Source organism: Pyricularia pennisetigena (genome assembly GCF_004337985.1).
Source record: "Pyricularia pennisetigena strain Br36 chromosome Unknown Pyricularia_pennisetigena_Br36_Scf_13, whole genome shotgun sequence".
NCBI classification, from domain to species: domain Eukaryota; kingdom Fungi; phylum Ascomycota; class Sordariomycetes; order Magnaporthales; family Pyriculariaceae; genus Pyricularia; species Pyricularia pennisetigena.
The window spans coordinates 390,430-409,584 of NW_021940925.1; the positions used below are offsets into that span (position 1 = coordinate 390,430).

Genomic DNA, 19,155 nt, shown 5'->3' on the forward strand with positions numbered 1-19,155 from the left:
CCACGCTAAGCTAGGGTTGGGTCTACGGCACAAACACCTTTTTCCGCCATTCGATAGCCGTTTCGTTATATGGCCATCCGTTTTCCATTGCATAAAATTACCAAATATCGAAAGGGTCCAAATTCGCTGGAAACCATTGCTGTTGTGCGCCTTTCCCCTTAAATATGATAAAATGAGGGTATGGTAGCCCCCGTCGCCGATACAGATTCCATTATACTAGTCCAGTCCGACGTTCAGGGCGCACAGTCGGTAAAGGTAGAGGGACCTGTTGTGCCTTCGGTGTTAGTTCGTAGAGCCTTACCTCCAAGTTTTGCCATATTGTTTACGTACCTGCGTCAGATCTCAAAACTTATAAATTATCATGCATCAAACACACCTACCCGGTTCATTGCATTCTGTCCAAGTGCAAAGCTGTACGGGGTGTTGGAGTCAACGCCAGCCTAGATCAGGAAGTGTATCGAATAATTAAAAAAAAAGCCACTAAAGTTCTGCATCGTCCAAACCGTGCAGACGATATCGGTGCGACGAAAATCGTGCCCCTTAAAATAATCGAAATACGAAGCTCCTGCAGAGGTCTTCTCCTTGAGGGCTGTGGTGTGAACCATCATCGCGAGTGTTTTATCCGCATCGAAATCAGTCTCTTTGCTGAGGCTCATCAGTCTAAGCAGTGACTTCTTGGCCTCGTCTATCTTCTTGTGACGGATGAGCCACCAAGGAGACTTTGAGGCAAAGTAAATGCCAATGATTAAGGGCTTGGGCCACATCCATTGAAGTGCAGATTTGGTATGACGATGCGTCGTTATTCTTCAGCATGGAAAGGAAAACGCCTATGGCGGTTTTTGACCGGCACCCCAGCAAAAGTTGACGTAAGTGGTCAGATATCTTCTTGGCTACCGGGCACACCTCGGAGGTATATATGATGCACAGTTGCTTAAGGTTAGCGACAAAGTTTTATACTTCGATCTGAAGCCAAGGTCAGTTGGGCTCAGGTCTATTCCGACGTATTTACATGCTTGGAAGACTCCCCATGGCTGTCCCGTTTGTACATAATCAGTGACTGGTTCTATAAAAAGCAGATATTAGTGACAAAACTAGCAAACCCGTCAAGGCTTACAATACAACACAGCATCTCTGCGACGAGCAACGCCTGCACGTTCTGCGCAGTAAACAATACAGCAGCTCAAGCACTGATGAGTACGAGGCAGCCAATGACGGTCCATCGGTACCCACAACGTTCTGAGAACCAGCCGTTGATGAGTAGGGCAATCCGCTCGCCCGATATTTGCCAAACACAAATCCGAAAATAACATAGCCACACCATCATCTCTCAACTTGCAGATAGAATCCCGGTTGATAGTATTCCGGAACCTTTGGTGCTCGCCGACTCGATAAATACATATTTCCGTAGTCGCCAACCCTAGAAAGGAACTCGAAAAAGCTCAGCTCTTCCTTGCACGCTTGTCAAGTGGGCACCCAGCCAGTCTCTTCATTTCTCCACCTTTAAATCCCATGTGCCTTGCTCGCTTTGAATATTCAATTGCGGCCCCACTCCCCCTACCGTCAGGCGCTTTTAGCGCCTTTGCTCCTAAGCAACCGCTGCACACAGCTGGCCTCGTTAATTTTAGCACAGTACATCCTAATAACGACAACCATCTCTAGATTAACGATTTTCGCGACGCCAATCAAACCAGCGCTTTGCGCATCACGGCTTCGTAGATTGTATTTGACGTGATCACAGCTACGCAGCGACACTTTGTCATTCAATCTGCGATACGCGACGTGTTCGCTGCGCGACCCGACGTCGCGATCCGGCCTCCTATCCCTCCCGAGCGATCTCCGCCGCGCCCACCTCCAGCACCGAGCTGGCTACATGGTATCTATGGCTTTTCCAGTACTTGCGCCTCTGGAACCTCCGCAAGCCACAACTGAACGCCCATTTTGAGTGCACTTCCGACACCCAGCTTATCCTGACAACGCGCCTCCGCTACTGGCTCTCTTTGCTACAAATGGGGTTCTCGACTACGACTTCGCTCTTATTTGCTGCTGTATCCTCGCGGCAACAAACTGGGACAAGGGATACTCAGCGGTCCAACAACAGAATCTGGTGTTTGAAAAAACCCAGCGCCCGTCGGATGGCCTACTGCGCGGCAGGGAGTATTTCTTTTGCTTGGTGGATGTTGCTATCTCGGGTAAGCATTTTCTGGCCCTCCTGGTCCATTTGCTGGCTCATTCGCTGATATAGCATAGTATTCCCAAAGAGAAATACCCCATTGCACACTCATTCCACAACTGGCGGTTCCCACATGACAACCTGCCACCACAATTGGCGCGACTCGATATACCCGAATACATACCACCGCCACCTCTGAGCGGGCCGCCGGCAGTTATGGTGCGTGATGGAGGCTGCCGCATTTCGGGCTATATAGATGGAGTCGAGCTGGCGCATCTGATACTGGCGAAGGAGAAAGAACGGTGTGTGTCGAACCAAATATCAAAGTAGGTCAAACTTGTCATCAATAAGGCAAACGTTGGTAGAAGATGGAACTTGGTTGACATTATTATCTAGGTATTGTCGGTTCACTACCAGTCAGCATTGCATAATGTCGGATGACCAGAACATAGTATTACTACGCAGCGATCTACATAATTTCTTTGACATGCAGCACATTTCCATGGTCCCGAAACAGGTCGATATCGATACAACTCGCCCTCCCCAGCTACTCGTCCATATTCTGAACCCAGGAACCTCGGCGCAAATTGTCCCACTGTACCACAACCGCTGTTTGTAGCATATCCAGGGGTAAAGTAAAGAGTTCATATTTGCCAGGTTTGCTTGGTCTCTTTTTACAGACGAGCGCATCCCGCTTGTATCATGGCCGGGCATGTTCAATATTCTGCTATGGAACAAAATCACAAATCTGGTCGAAACGCGGGTTTGTACCAGTAGACTTCTCTTCGTTCTCCCAAGTATTCGACTCTTCAATAAGGTCTCAAAGCCGGAGTGTCAGCCCCAAAAAGAGACAGAACACGGATGCTTTCGGATGGTATAGTGATTGTACTTCCTCGGATGGGGAAGACAGGTTGGGTGACGATGGCTATTTCGGCGACCCATCTTTGGAGCAGGACACGCCGAGAGGTCGGCCACTGTTCCGGACGTCCGTGCGTGAAAGCATGCCAAAAAAAGCGCCGCCTCAATGAAGCCTGCTCGACGCCATTGATGTCAGAGGGAGAGATACCATTGCAGGCAGAGCCTTTGTTTCAAGCCGAAATGCCATCAATGTCAGAAGCCGAACTGGACCAGCCCGTCACCCCAACCAGCCAGGTTGTCACGGCCTGTCTGCTGGGGAATGATCAAAAAGGAATTAAAGTCGAAGCAAGGCGTATAGACTGACTGCAACTGTCATAATTGATAGAAATTTAGGCTTGTGGTAAAACTATTTGCCAAACGACAATTGACCACGAATATAAGACACGATAACGTGACGCCTTGTCCCTGTGAGGCTAGGACTTGAAAGCTTCGGGAAAACCTGCCTGGCAAGCAAGCAAACTTCGAGGCCAAAATTATACAAAGAAACCTAGTCCGTCCGCTCGCTCGCTGCGTCAGGAATGATTCTGACAGAGTCTTGGCAATCGAGTTGAGGAAGCAGCTTCTGTATTTTGAGGGGAACCTGGGTGTATTGGGCCGTGCTACTCGTAGTTCATCAGGAAAGCCACACAAATTCTGGCGCGGTGGACAAGACCAGGTTCGAATGTCTCGATTTAAACTTCATTTCCTCTGACTCGTCTCTGTAGGCGTGCCATCCGCAACGGAATCTGGAAACCACGCCGCACTGCCAAGCTTTCCGGCGTGAAAAGCCCTTTGTACGGCTGAAACTCTGTCCTCGAACAATGCCTCCTCGGTCTTTTCCTCGGTAGGGATATGGGTTGGTAATTTGTTGGGGCCCAGCCGCTTCCAAATCTGGAGTAGGGCCTCGCGGATCAAATAATATTGGTGTAATCATTTCCCACCATCTTCCTCACAACACGCCATGGTTATTTGGTCTGAATTCGTTGGTTGCCCACGTTTTCAAATCCTTCGATGGTCTACAGCCTCAAGTTCCTGATGTTAGCGGATGAAATGACTGGAATGTTGATAAACCAAACCCTGTGTTTGTCGGTTCGCTGACGTACTGATATTTCGTTTGCTCTCATATCAAGCGCGTGTCGCCAATAGAAGTCCTTTTCTTGGCCGCCATCGGTTTCAACCATCTGATTCACTTTTGCTAGGCCGGATACACTGATTACGTTGATGATATCCACTGCGATTGTTTTCAGCTACTACAATCACTCCTAGATAACGTTGCGTACCCCCTGTTCGGCACCCCCCCTGTTCGGCACCCAAAAATAACAACACTTTTATTTTTATCCTCCAACTTCTATTATAAATATCTCGATGAATCTTTCACTTTTGGATTTACTTTTTTCTAATCTTAATTCTCCATTTTCCAATAAAGCAATATACTGAAAAACAGTTTATATCTGCAATTAACGACGTCAATAATGGTAATCCAATTGCAAAAACCTCCCGAAAATGGGGAATACCTAAGTTTACATTTCAAAATCGATTTAAAAGTTTTCAACCTTATAAAAAAGCACAAAGCCCTTTTTAAAGGCTTTCTACGGAACAGGAAAAGCATTTGGCTAATTGGGTATTTACCCAAACAGCTTTAGGGCTTCCGCCAACGCATCAAGAATTACGCTTTTTTACCGAACGAATTCTTTAAGCCGCCGGAGAGACAAAAGGCCTTGGAAAACGTTGGATAACTCGTTTTTTGGCTCGTTATCCAATCCTTAAAACCCAAAGGCCCCGTCGAATAGATAACGCCCGGGTTAATGGCGCTACTACGGAGGTGTTACGGAGTGGCGTGCCTAGGCGACTGCCAACCGTGACTCCACCCCACGTGACAAGGCGCCAGGGTGAGTTTGTTATTTGCTCGCTTAAACGCGTATACGCGATTAGCACTGCGTACCTTTTTTCTTCCTTTACATTTAGCTTTAGATTTTCGAATAAAATCGCCCCTATATTGCAACTTTATTTTTTTGGGATCGTTTTCGTAATATTATTTAAAATTTAACCAATCAGCTACCGGGAACGGTATAATAATATTTATAATACCGAAAAAGAAACACGAACGCCTATAAAACGCGATACCGAAATAACTAAAAACGACGCCGAACGGTAGCCGACCGCCCAATTGGGAAGGTAAAAAATCGAATTTAATTACGGTCGCCCCGAAACAAATCCCCCCCGCGCAAAGCGCCAGCGTTAATAATTTACGGTACGAATACGGGCCTAACGTCGCCCGTCGACCCGGGAACGCGTGGGAAATATTATAACGGTTAAAAAGGAAAACGAAACCACCGATTCCCTAAAAAACACCGACGAACCCGTTCGCAAAACCAACGAATTTTTTTTTTTTCCGAGGAAAAATACCAAATAATAGTAAACGAATTGGAAAATCGTATTATTTATACGCAGGATTAAATCGATTTATTAAATAGTATTAAACAAAAAAACGAAGCCATTATTTCGCGTTTGTTCCGCGAAACCCGTTCCCAACGAAAAATTACCGCCATTATTATTAATACCGGTTCCGGTGGTTCGCACCACAAATCCCGCGTAAAAAATCCTCCGATATTTTCAAATAACCCCGATAAAAACGAGGTTATTTTCGAAATTTAGCACCGCCGGATCGAAAATAAATTATTGTTTAACGGAACGCATTATCCCACCGATGCAAATAAACGCGCCTACGTCGAATCCCGTTTCGGAGGTAACGCCGCCGACACCTTATTTTTTTTTTTTAACGATATTTATTCCGATTAAATTATTACGTATAACGGTATAATAGGCCATTTGCGCGAGGAATATTAGGATAATAAATTCGAAAATATAACGCGGAACGAATTGGATAAATTAATTATGTTAACGAAAGATAAATTTATAATTTTTAAAAACAAATTCGTTAAATTAGTAGGTTAAAACGGTTTTCCGAAACCAAATTGGAAACGGGAATTGCACCGCCGCCTATTTACCAATTTGCGAATCGTAATAATTATATACCACCAGGATATTAACGTTTTTTTTAACGCCTACGTCCGTACGGCCGATAATATTTCCTATAATTTTATTAAAACCTACGTTTCGCGGACCGAAAATAAAAATAAAATTAAAACCACCTCGATTAAAAAAAGCATAGGAGGGTTTGTTATTCCACGTGCTGGAAAACCAGCCCGGACCACCGGAAGCGTTATTAACGAAAGGTAAAAAAGCAAATTAAATATGGAGGAAATGCGTAAATTTTATCCGGATAAGTAAATGTTTTTAATACCGTAAACCGGGCCATATTAGCAGGAATTGCCCCAACGGTAATACCGGTGGCCCTTCCATTTCCAAAAACCGAATTAATTAAATTATTGCAAATTATTATGGAAAAGGTACCGATATATTTGGAAAAAACGTCGTTATATCGGAAAACTAATTACCCTGGGGAAATTGGATTCCTTCCCAGGGAAGGTATGGCCAATTACCGAAATATGCGAATTGAAAAAGAAAATCGCTGCAAAGCAAAAGTTGCTGGAAAAACCAATATTTTACGATTTTTTACGTAAATATTTGGGCGGCGATCCCATATTTATAACGACCAGCATTTCCTTAAATGGATTTAATTATAATATTCGTGCTTTAATTAGTACCGGAATAAATAAATACGTTTTTATTAGCAAATAATTTATTCGGCGATTATATATAACGTTAAAAACCCCTAAAATTATCGGTTTCCACCCCCAAAAAATTGGAGGTTATAACGGAAAAATTTCGTAATAAATCGATATTGCTGCATTGGCCATTTTTGTAATATAGGGCCGGAAATTCCGCGAAACGCCGATACTGGTATTGGATATACCATAAAAAATAATCGTGGAACGACTTTTTCTGGCGGAACACGGAATATTTATTAATTGTCGTTACCGACGGTTCCAATTCCCGGAAAACCTACTTTTATTGGCGGTATATTATCGAAATATCGATATAACCCAATTACCAAATCCGGGGTTTGTAAACCCCATATATTAATCGGACGCGGATCGTCGAAATACTGCCTTGGAAAAAAAAAATTAATCGACCTCCCGATAACGAATAATATAACGACGAATCCAAATTTTGGAAAAAATAATAAAACGCCCTCCGTCGATATTTCGGAAAATAAAACTGCTGGCCAAATCGGGATAAATTTGGGAAATCCCCACGCCCCGGGAAATTTACGCCGATCCGAATTTACAAAAAATGCAACGGGAATTTTACGAATTACCGGGGCTAAAAATTAAAATAATAAACCTAAATTATACCCAAAAAAAAAACTAAAAAGGCCGAAGGTTTTTTTCGTATATAAAAGGACGCTAAAGGAAAATATATATTAAAAAAAAACCCGGTAAATTGGTATAAAAACCGACAGGTAAATATCGCCATAATAAACGCTATACAATTTATACGGTTAATGTAAAAAAATTTAACCCTTTATTGCACCTCGATAAACGAAATCGACGATATCCTGCGGTAAAAAAAATACCGAAAAACTGCTCCCTAATAACGACGGAAACCTGCGGGCGATATTGTTAAAAAAAATTCCAAAACATTACCACAACCTGTTAGACGTATTTAGCAAAATGGAATCCGATTAAATCCCGTTTTTTCGACCGGGATTGAATTATAATATATAATTCGAAAATAATCCCAGAACATTGGAATATAATCCATTTTACAAAATAACGGAGGAAAAATTGGAAATTTGCAGGAAATATTTCCAAAAAAACCTTTAAAAAAGTTTTATAAAACCAGGATCGACCCCGTGGGCCGCCTTTATCCTATTTACACGAAAAAACGATAAAGGATTCCGGTTTTGCGTCGATTATCGAAAATTAAACGCTTTTATTAAAAAAAACTTTATTTTTTACCGTTAATCGAGGAAATACTGGCCCGGATTTCCAAGGTTCGATTTTTCACCAAAATCGATATTAGGCAAATTTTCCACCGGATCCGCATAAACCCGGAATATCGAAATTATATAATTTTTAAAACCCGATACGGGACCTTCCGGTATAATATATTATTTTTTAATTTCATTAACGGGCCGGCCACGTTCCAAAAATTTATTAACGAAATTCTAATGGAATATTTGGACGATTTTTATTTTATTTATATGGACGACATTTTAATTTGGAGCGAAATTGAGGAAGAATACCAAATTTACGTCCGGCAAATCCTGGAAAAGCTTAAAAAAGCTGGATTCCAAATTAATATTAAAAAATGCGAGTTCCACGTTACAGAAACACGATTTTTGGGTTTTATTATAGGCATTAAAGGCGTCGTTGTCGATCCAAACAAGGTAATCGCCGTAAAGCAGTGGGTATTACCCATTATTTTAAAAAAAATGCAATCCTTCCTAAGGTTTTGCAATTTTTACAGAAAATTTGTCCCAAAATATAACCGGGTAGTTAAACCGTTAACGAATTTAACGAAAAAAGCGGTGCCTTTTTAATGGGACGAATATTACCGCGTCGTTTTCGATATTTTGAAAAAGGCGTTAATTTCCGCACCCGTCCTTACCCATTACTAAACGGATTATAAAATAAAAATAAAAATTAATGCGTCCGAAGGAATAATGGTTAAAACGTTATTGCAACGGAACCCAAACACCCAAAAATGGTATCCGATCGCATTTTTTTCCGAAATTATACAGTAAACGGAATTTAATTACCCCATCCACAATAAGGAATTGCTAGCAATCGTTAAGGCGTTAAAAACCTGGAAACCAAAGCTAATGGGTATTAAAAAAAAGTTTGTAATAATTATTAATTATAAGGTTTTGAAATACTTTTTTACGAAACGGTTATTTAATTCCCGGCAAACTGCCTGGGCCGATTTTTTTTCCCAATATAATTTTAAAATTATTTACCGCCCTGGTAGCGAAAACGTGTTAATAATCATTTTAACCCGCAAAACAAAAGATGTACAAAATTAAAAAAACGTTAAAAAATAAAACGCTATATAATTATTTTCCGTCCTATCGATAATACTGGCGACGACTTTTATATAATTAACCCCTTTTTATATTGGCAAACTATTACCGATAGCGGTTTCGGAATGCTATTGGCAACGATCGAATTAATTGACGTAATTGGATAATTATTATTCGCTAAAAAAATGCTTAAGGCTAATAAGTATTTATTATTACTAAAATAATACCAAATTAAAGCCTATAACCCCGAAAAAAAGCATTGGACGTTATTATACGATAAATATATACTGTACCGAAAAAAATTGGTAATCCCGGGCAACGGGGAATAGCCCGCCAAAATAATTCGTAAAATTTACAGGACCATTGCTACGGCCTATTTTAACCGCAATAAAACCCGCCGTTTAGTGGTATAGCAGTTTTAGTAACCAGGTATAAACGGAATAATGGACCGTTATATCGCCAATTGCTCCTATCGATTAGCCAAAATTCCGAAAAATAAAACCGCTGGGTTTTTACAATTATTACCCGTACCGGATCGATAATGGAGCATTATTATCGTAAATTTTAAATTAATACCCAAATCGAAATCGGGAAACGATAACCTGTTTGTAATAATCGATGCGTTAACGAAACGGTCGTAAACCGTTCCATATATAAGGACGGTTACCGCGAAAAATACAATTATAATATATTACGAGGGTTTTTACCGCGTTTATGGTTTACCCACGAAAATCGTTTCCAATAAAAACCTGCAATTCGTATTAAATTTAATCGACGAAATATCCAAAATTTTGCAAATTAAATGGAAGTTTTCGACGGCCGGGCATTCCCAAATAACAGGGCAAATAAAGATTATAAACGCTTACATCGACCAAAAATTGCGCTTTTATATTAACTATTTCCAAAACGATTGGGATAAACGTATACCCGCAATCGATTTGGTGCAGGTAACGCTACCCCATAATTTTTTCGGAGGATTTTCACCTTTCGAAATTAAAAACGGTTACCCGGCCCATATATATTTCGATTGGACGCAAAAAACCGAATTAAAAGGATTACTTACCCGTAAACGATTTACAAAAACCGAAATTTAAACGATTACCAAAAAATTCGAAAATTACGTAAAAACGGTACGCACCCATTTCCAAATGGCGCAATAACGAATATACGACCAAATTAATAAATACCGCCGGGAACCCGATTTCGGAATAAAAAGCGCCGTTTACATTATTAAAAAATATTGGGTAACGGACCGTCCTAACGATAAATTAAATTACCCGTTAACCAAATATAATTATATAATTAAAAAAAAACGGGGGTATTTTTACCATTTGGAATTACCAAATTTTTGGAAAGGAAACCGCGTATTTTATACCGACCGTTTTCGGTTAAATTTACGTAATTTATTGGACGGATAAACCGTAAAAAAGCCCGAAAGCGAAATAATCGACGCGTTAAAAAATACCAACGAAAAGGAATAAAAAATCGAACGGGTAATTTCCTCGCGGGTATTACGAAATGTGTTTTAATACCAAATCCAATGGAAAGGTTGGGACCCCGATTTGGAATTTTACGACGCGGAAGGATTTAAAAACGCGGTTATGTAATTGCGACAATATTATAACGCCTATCCCGATAAGGCCGGCCCTCCTATGCGCCTAAAGGTTTGGAAAAAGGCTGCCCTCGAAAATCGGTTCGACCCGCCCGACGAGTACGATAACGCCCCGGTTACGGGGAACAGCACAGCCCGCAGGTTGCGACGTCGCCGGTGAAGACAGAACAAAACACGGCAAGATTTATGATCGCTCGCGGGGCGGAGGGGGGGTAATGTTACGGAGTGGCGTGCCTAGGCGACTGCCAACCGTGACTCCACCCCACGTGACAAGGCGCCAGGGTTATTATATTATTATCAGGCTAAGCAGTCTCAAGTATTAGGAGCGGTTATAGGGGTGAGGATAGTGCTAGTGATTTTAGACATTCCAAATACGGCGTTTTAGCAAATGCTATACATTGCCAACAACGGGAGGTTTCAGCGTAGTTTGGTTAAGCTTTTAATCGAAGCCTTACAAATAATCCGAAGGTGGAGTATACGGAGATATAATGGACCGCCAACTTCCTCAATCTTCCTGGTAATAATTCTGCCTAACGAGGTTACCTTACCTGATACCGCCACATTAACTTTAAGCGTCGATTTTAACATCGATAACGGAGTAAAAGTCGTAGATTCCCTACGTATGATATTAAGGCTTTGGCCTTTTAAACTGTTCACTTGACGGATGACCAACTTTTGTTAGAATTTTTTATTGCGCTGGATATTGAAATTAAGCGTCCGAGAGGCGAAAATAAAAAGTCCCAAAGACAGCTAAATGTTTGGCGATACATGCTTAATATATTTGAAGGATTTTAAAGCGGGTGGGAAATTTACTATACCCAGCTTTTAATAAAGGGAAAAATTTAAACATGTAACTCAAATTTAAAAACTATAAAAGCCCGAACCGTTTATATCGTTAAAAAACGGAGAATATTTTCCATAGTGAGGAAAACCGTAATCGACCAAGCCGATGCGGACAAAAAACCTCAAATAGAAATTTTCCATCCGAGCAAATTCTTATTCCAGTTTACGGGTAAAAGTCTTCCGTCCGTCTACTACCATTAATTCCGATGCTTTCTTTTTTCTTATTACTCGCCTTTTTTTGAGACTGCCATTGCTCGAATCTGGTCGGGGCCTTTTTTGCGGAATAATCTTGAGCCACGACAGACGGGGAACCCGACGTGAAATATTCAGCTCCCCCACGTCGGTGACCAGCGTTCTCTTGTGTTTCCTCAGCAATCGATCCGCTCTTCGGCCTCCAGTTCTTTAAGTTATATTTCTCGAATTCCCAGTCACGGTCGACGGAGGCGGCGGCGGTGGCGGTAAAGGTGGCAAGCACCGTAAAGAGCGCGGCGAAGTTGAAAAGGTGCATTTTAGGAATAATTGGTAAGGATTTTATACACTAATAAAAAAGTAGTAATACTTTCGACTGAAAAAGGTGGCTATGGAGGAGTAAGTAATAGTAGTTAAGAATAATTTTATTGTAAAATTGAGGATAGATGGTGATAGGACTGAGGGAATTTTACTTTATTTTCAAGAGCCACTGCATCCCTTTTATACTATTTTGCTCGCAGTACCGTCTTTACTTTGACGCATTAGCTACTATATTTAAACTAGCCTTTACCTATTTTTATATTTGCAATGTTTACATGGCATAATACTTAATAAATGATATATTTAACCGTACGTTATATCATGAATGTTAATGTTAATATTAATATACTTACCCATGCATTTAACGTTATGCAAATGTCTATATTTAGTACATAATTATTTAATTCATTAAAAAACCTAGTGTGTATTATACATATGTGATTTTTTCTACGTTATATTTATTTTTGTTATATTTTTAGCCGGTGATAAAGTACTTATAATTGAAATGGGGTTTGGAGTTGAAGCTAGAGACTCTTAATTCTTATACAAAAACAATATATCCTGGAATTTAAATTAGTAATACTCATTTTTGTAAAAGGAAAAGTTGATAAATATTATTTCATATTTAACCTAAAATATATGCAGGGCGAATAAGCCACTTATATTACATTATAAACCCCCAACACTAAACATAATATATTCATGTTATTAATATATTGTTAAACTAGTCTCAGGGCTTATCCCTGAAACCTAGAACTCCACAATTAATCCACTTTATTCGCTTCGCTCCATTTCGTGGCTTAATTGCGGTTGTGCAATATACCTGTGGGTCCATTTAAAAATCGGTTTGGTTTAGGTTTGAGGACAATTTGTTGATTTTCGCCGTTTACAGCGGCATTTTCGATGTCTTTGCGACCGATATTCCTTATTATTCCACCATTATGCAAAATATTGAAAAAAGAAAACATCGTTAAAAATAGGAATTGGTAGGCCTTTTTTATAAATCCAAAGTTTTTTATATACGGTTTATTAATTCAAACTTGGCAGTCGCTCTAAAGCTGATTACTAGCAATTTTATGCTACTTTCTATATGGGAATTGGACATAAAGTTGTTATAAAAAACCGGAGCCTGAATATTTACTGCGTCAAATCTCCATTTGTTTAAAGTATACTCGGTAAAAATTCCTCCTTTTCGCCGTCAAAATCCGGTCAACTCTCTGCGTAATTCGATGGACTATGCGAACATGTCGATCAACGAAGTAAAGGAGATCAGTTCTGATGACTCGGATACCACCGGGAGTCTCGTTGACTTCGTCGTTCCAGATGAACTTTGTTCCGACAATAAGATGTCGGAAATGTCCCTAAGCCATCTTTACGGTAGCTGTGACTGTCAGTGCAAGAAAGACGTTAAAACCCTTGAAATTATCCTATTAGAGATAAGAGAAGGCATAGAGAAAGCTGAGACTTTGCTCAAACATGTTTTGGCAGAATTGGAATTGGCAAAGGGTACGGTTACAAACTTCAATGGATGTCAAACCTCGAACATAAATTCTTCATCGCTTTCAATCGACTGAAACAGAATATGGAATAACTAGTTTAGAGATTTGGATGCAATGGGCATTTAGTTTCCGCTGATCTCTGCACAAACTATATTTTCTCATGGCTTCCCACATTCCTCGCGGCTAGCCTTTTATGTCGAAACGCCCTTTATCGTTGTGCCACGAACAGTCCAAGTCGAATAGATTGAGGNGAAACACGATCGAACTGATTGAGGATCTGGGGGCATAGCTTGTGGCGCGTCGGTGGTGACGCGTCGGAGGTTGTATCGCTAATCGATAAATGCTCGGTTGCGCAAGATGATCAGCTGGCCCATGATCTGCTATCATGATTCGGCCCTTGCCCTCCTCGTGCCGCGCTAAATCCTGAGGCAGAATCATGTTTGGAAAATTTGGCTAAATAGGCGGCCAGAGGCACTCAAAAGGGTACATTTAAGCAGTTTATATTAGCGGGTACAGGTAATGGTAAAGATGGAAAAGATTCACTGGGCTAATAAAGCATAAAATTGACATGGGCTTGCGGTATAAATTTTTTAATTCGCAATGCTTGTAAACGAAACTAATAATCAACTTTGTCATTAATTGTTATTAGATGCTAATTTTATAAACCAGGTACATTTGCCAAACGCAGTATGTTTTTTTGAAACCACGGACAATACACCTGGGTAAAGTACTGGGCGATGCGACGCAGCCCCCAAATAATGGCATAAATACCGTAAGCAGTTTCTGTGCTGCCCAGAGGGTAGTCTATCCATTGAACCATTTCCCCAGTATTATTGCGAATTGTTGCCGAAAATTCCCACTTATGTCCGACAATGTAAATATCTGGAAGAAAGAATAATCCTTCCAACGTTGAAAAATGACCGTCAATTTTGGTTAAGGCCAAAAGCTGCAGCATGTTCCAATGTGCGTATTGCCAAACTACCAGCTGCCTTTGGGCCTTTTCGCTATCGCCGCTCGGACGCTTGATTTCGATATTCAGCGCGATAGGGGATTTTGATAAAAATTGGTAATCCGTGTGGTTAACAGTCTTAAAAGGCTAATGCCTTTATATCATACGTAGGGAATCTGCGACTCTTGCTCCGTTATCGATATTGGAGTCGACGCCTAAAGTTGTTGTGGCAATGGAAGGGGAGGTAATTTCGTTGCTTTATAGGGTCCACGATGGGTCGATCGCAAAACAAACGTCAACCATTTTGCTGCAGGCGTAGGTTGGAAGCAGCAAATCCCTATTAACAACTTTCGCCGACGTATTATAAACGGCGGATACCGAAAGTTAGTTTCGATTTCAAACTTTCTTAAAAGGCAGAAAGGAAGCAGGCAGTAATTAATTACCAAGGCACCCGAACTGGAGCTGGTGCTGTCTGGCGGCGGAGTCTGGAGACCCTGAGTGCGTTTGCGTTTGCGGATCTGAGGCGGCGGAAGAGTATCGTGCTGGACAGAAAACCAAGCAAAAATATCACGAGCCTTCCATATTATATGGGAACGACGAGATGGTTCAGAGGTTTCAGTGGCCGGTGCATGGGCTTATTGCGCTTTTTCGTGTAATTCGGTATGGTGTTGGAATTAACGATTAATCCCGAATGAAAAGGCGAGTTAACTGGTGTTGCCCCAACTTTTAGGTGGTTGCTCCAATTACGTATGGCCCGTACGTTAGATGAAGCAGCCCAAAGGTTTTTGATCTAGCACAAACTCACTGTTTTCTTTATTCGGAACAACAATTTTGCAATAAATGAAATGCTGTAACAAATAATTTACAAACAGCTGTTAATGTTGCCGTTTAACCTGGATTCGGAATTATGCAATTGTTTTTAAAAGCGAAGGCAAAAATGATTTTAACACAGCGATGTTCGCCCATCGCTATGGTGCGCCAAATCGAGAAACCAGAACCTATTAGAACAACCAAATATATGCAAAATCCGCTTTCGCAGGCCAAATCGCTACGTTTGGTTAACGCAATAAACGCGTCGCGTATTGCAAATTAAATAAAAAAGTGTCGGTACGTATCTGCTAGTACGTGCAGCAAAATCTACGAAACCATCAGCATTGCGCAGCGGTTGCTGCTGAGTAAGGGCGCTAACAGCATGAAATGGGGCGATAATTGAAATAGAGGGGTGCGAACACTCTACAAATTGAGCAAATTGAGCAAGGTGCATAGGATTTAAAAATGGAAAAACGAAAAGTATGGCTGGGAGCCCCACTTCATTAGCGTGAAATAAACTGATTAAACCTCGTCCAATTTTTTGGACTAAGAGCTTATACTAAAACCTTAAACGCTTTTATAATGTAATTAAGGGAATCTTTAACAAGTTTTCGAATATGCCACCAGTTTTTCAGCAATAACGTACTATTTCTGCGGATGGATGCCATTTGTCCCAAACCAGTGTTCGTGTTTTTAATAAAACTAAATCATTTAGGGTCACATTGTACAAAAATCGAAACGACGGTTGTGATATAACGTTGGGCTCCACATCTCCGACCCCCCTAAAGTCCGGCCCCCTTGAAAAATGTAACGACGAAATACCCCTTTTATAAACCGATTTAAATGTAAACCTATCAACGCACAATAATACAATCATTGTCAGGCTCTCCCGGTTCGCTAACCTCTTCTCCATCGTTCAAATCCTCTAAACAGTCCCTATTATTTTCCTGTGCTTCATAAACGTTTTTTTTGCTGACCAAAAGCTCGTTGGGATCCGGAATTACCCTTTTCCTTTTGACCGGCCGTACCGCCTCCAATTTTGCTTTTAACAAACTGATTTTTTGCTGAGCTTCAGCCAATAAGATATCCTTGGTTTCGAAGCTTTTTTGGACTTTTGCAAACAAAAGCCGTGAAGTGGCGTTACTTTTTTCGGACCGGGAAATTTCCTGTAGTTGAAGTCGAATATCTCGGGTCGTTTTAGGGGTTTTCCAAATAAGTAAAGATTGGTCGTTAATTTTTTGGTTTGGGCTTTCCGGTGTTTTATCCCTTTGGAAGCCGTTATTTCTACCTTTTTCGACGTTGGCGTTGCTATTTTCTAATAAAAACGGGTTTAAAAGTGGTTTTGCCAAGTTCACCGGCCATAACCCCGTCGTACGCCAACCAGATTGAATGGTTTTTGCTATAAATGCTTTTGATCTGGCTTTTCGATAGCAAAGTAGAAAGTTTCGTTTCCCAACAACCGTTGAACAGCAAAACTGGTTTACAAATCCCAGGTGACGTCGATAAGCTTCCTTTAACGGCCCAAAAACCGATAAATCCAACGGTTGAAGAACGTGCGACGAATGAGGAGGTAAATATAAAAGCTGAATATTATTTTGGAGGCAAACAAGCATAAACTCGTCGCTGACGTGTGATCCGTGGCCGTCGAGAACTAATAAACGCTTTTCAGGAGTTAAAGGTTGGGTATTTGGAATAAACACCTTTTTTAACCATTCGATACCTGTTTCATTATTTGTCCACCCGTTTTCTGTTGCATGAAATTGCCAGGTATCGAAAGGACTTAAATCAGCTGGAAACCATTGTTGCTGTACGTTTTTCCCCTTAAATATAACGAGGGGAGGTATAACAGCCCCCGTAGCTGATACACATTCGATTATGCTCGTCCAACCCCGCGTTCCAGGCTCTTTTCGCTGTAATGGCCGGATTTTATTACGCCCTAACACCAGGCCATTAGATCCTTTGCCTTCCATTATACCTGTTTCGTCCATATTCCAACGGTTGGCCGGTTTTATAGTATCGATAACGGGATTTTTCAAATAGGACCACCAAGATTTAATTACCTCGGTTGTAGCCCCATTAACCCGGGCATTTTCTATTCGCCGGGGCCTTTGGGTTTTCAAAATTGGATATCGGGCTATAAAACGGCTAACCCAATGTTTCCCAAGGCTTTTTCTTTCTCCGGCGGCCTGAAGAATTCGTTCCGCAAAATAGCGTAGTTCTTGATGCGTTGGCGGAAGGCCTAACGCGGCCTGCGCAAGTACCCAATCTGCCAAATAGGTCTCCTGCTCCTGTGAAAGCCTTTGACAAAATCTTTTCGCTTGTTGAATTGACTGGGCCCCCTTTAAACGATCGTGAAGGGTACTCCGAGGAATACCCCATTTTTGCGAGGTTTTGTGAACTGATTTGCCATTTCTTATGTCAGAAATGGCAGCAAGAAGCTGATTTTCAGTGTACTGTTTCATTGGAAAGTTTGGAGCAAGAATCTTCAAAATGCAAGTTCTAAAGTGAAAAGTTCGTCTAGATATTTATAAAATAAAACAAAGGGTTGACGTGGCTGAGTAGATATTTTTAGGGGCCGGACTTTAGGGGGGTCGGAGATGTGGAGCCCAACGTTAAGCAGCTCTCCATTTAACTATTGCAAAGACTTGGAAGTAACCAGCAAATAGAAATAGGATTTAAAATCGTAGATCACCGGAAAAAATTAGAACCAAGCGGTGCACATATTGGTAGGCAGCCCAAGCGAGGAAGACTATCTTAACTTTTTCTCTAATAAATATTGTCTCGTATGGGATAGAAACATCCCAATGTACATTTCATTTGGAGGGTTTACTATTAATTTTAAACGGCGGAAATCAAATTGCTGATCAGCGGCTAAGGCGTTTAGGGTTTCCTTCCATAATATTTGCATTAAACGAAAAAAGAAAAGTGGTATTAGAACAGTTAACCAGGTATTATGTGCAATATGGAACTATTTTGCTGTTTGTAAACCAAACATTTAGCCAGCCATCCATAAAATTTAAAATTCCGTAATACTTTAAAGCTTTTTAGACACCTAAGCTTAACTAATCCGCTGTGGAGATGAAATCAGCTTCTTATGCACACGCGTCCGTAACAAAGAATTCCGAATCGCAATTTTTGGATGAACAATCTAAAACCTGTTCGACCTTAGTCGTTACCACAGCCATAACCGACTTTTTAGAGTGGTATGGCCTAATACTTGGCATAATTGATAGTTAAGATTATAGAGGCTACAAAATTATAAGTCATTTTCGAAGTTTAGCGCATTGTAATATTTGGTATAACTAACGTGGACTTTATATAAAAGTTTACCAATATAATTCGAGCTTAATGATTGAAAAAGCTATATACTAAAGCACAAAATCACATTAAATTTTGAATCATTTACGCAATGGATTGGGTGTCTAACCACGAATTTGGCGACGAGGTATAAAACTGCCTTTTCCCAATGGCAAAATAATCTTTCAACAACTGCATTAGGGCGAAATCGAAAATTGCAAACCCGAGGCGAATGCGTTGGAATTTTCGCACAAAATCGTTTTTCGTGGGCTGAATATACACTAAATCCCAATTTACTTCAACGATTTAAAATTGGATATCCATTTTAATATTCAATGGCAGAGCAAAAGTTCAGTTACACTTATATTCGAAACGACGGAAAATGCAGCTAAGGTATTTAACCTTTTCTCCTCGGACGCGGTCGATATATCTTACCTCAAGCCATTTCAATTCGTCCCGGTTAAACCCTTTTTAGGGCTGCAAATACGTTTTACTAATTCCGATGATCGGAAATTAACTAATCGGATTCGCTGGCCCGGTGGTCGAATAAGGGATTTGTACCATTAAGGTAGGTATGAT

The 19,155-nt window shown here is 40.8% G+C and overlaps 5 protein-coding genes across 5 annotated transcripts; 3 read left to right on the plus strand and 2 right to left on the minus strand.

The window, feature by feature from the left end:
• Positions 1 to 1,856: 1,856 nt before the first annotated feature.
• Positions 1,857 to 2,500, plus strand: PpBr36_11091 (uncharacterized protein; the record flags this gene model as incomplete). The annotated part of the gene is made up of 2 exons (XM_029898195.1): positions 1,857 to 2,189; positions 2,243 to 2,500. Coding segments are annotated over 2 exons (591 nt in total), but the record flags the coding sequence as incomplete, so codon positions are not given.
• A 100-nt stretch (positions 2,501 to 2,600) lies between these two features.
• PpBr36_11092 (uncharacterized protein) lies at positions 2,601 to 3,198 on the plus strand (the record flags this gene model as incomplete). The annotated part of the gene is made up of 2 exons (XM_029898196.1): positions 2,601 to 2,781; positions 2,828 to 3,198. The coding sequence occupies 2 exons, from the start codon at positions 2,601 to 2,603 to the stop codon at positions 3,196 to 3,198; spliced, it is 552 nt and encodes a 183-aa protein (XP_029743476.1).
• Positions 3,199 to 9,499: 6,301 nt separating this feature from the next.
• On the plus strand, positions 9,500 to 10,150 carry PpBr36_11093 (uncharacterized protein; the record flags this gene model as incomplete). Its single annotated transcript, XM_029898197.1, has 2 exons — positions 9,500 to 9,564; positions 9,715 to 10,150. 2 exons carry the CDS (start codon positions 9,500 to 9,502, stop codon positions 10,148 to 10,150), a joined length of 501 nt encoding a protein of 166 aa, XP_029743475.1.
• A 1,524-nt stretch (positions 10,151 to 11,674) lies between these two features.
• PpBr36_11094 (uncharacterized protein) lies at positions 11,675 to 12,019 on the minus strand (the record flags this gene model as incomplete). The annotated part of the gene is made up of 1 exon (XM_029898198.1): positions 11,675 to 12,019. The coding sequence occupies one exon, from the start codon at positions 12,017 to 12,019 to the stop codon at positions 11,675 to 11,677; it is 345 nt and encodes a 114-aa protein (XP_029743451.1).
• Positions 12,020 to 14,178: 2,159 nt separating this feature from the next.
• PpBr36_11095 (uncharacterized protein) lies at positions 14,179 to 15,011 on the minus strand (the record flags this gene model as incomplete). Its single annotated transcript, XM_029898199.1, has 3 exons — positions 14,179 to 14,616; positions 14,637 to 14,684; positions 14,913 to 15,011. Coding segments are annotated over 3 exons (585 nt in total), but the record flags the coding sequence as incomplete, so codon positions are not given.
• Positions 15,012 to 19,155: the final 4,144 nt, after the last annotated feature.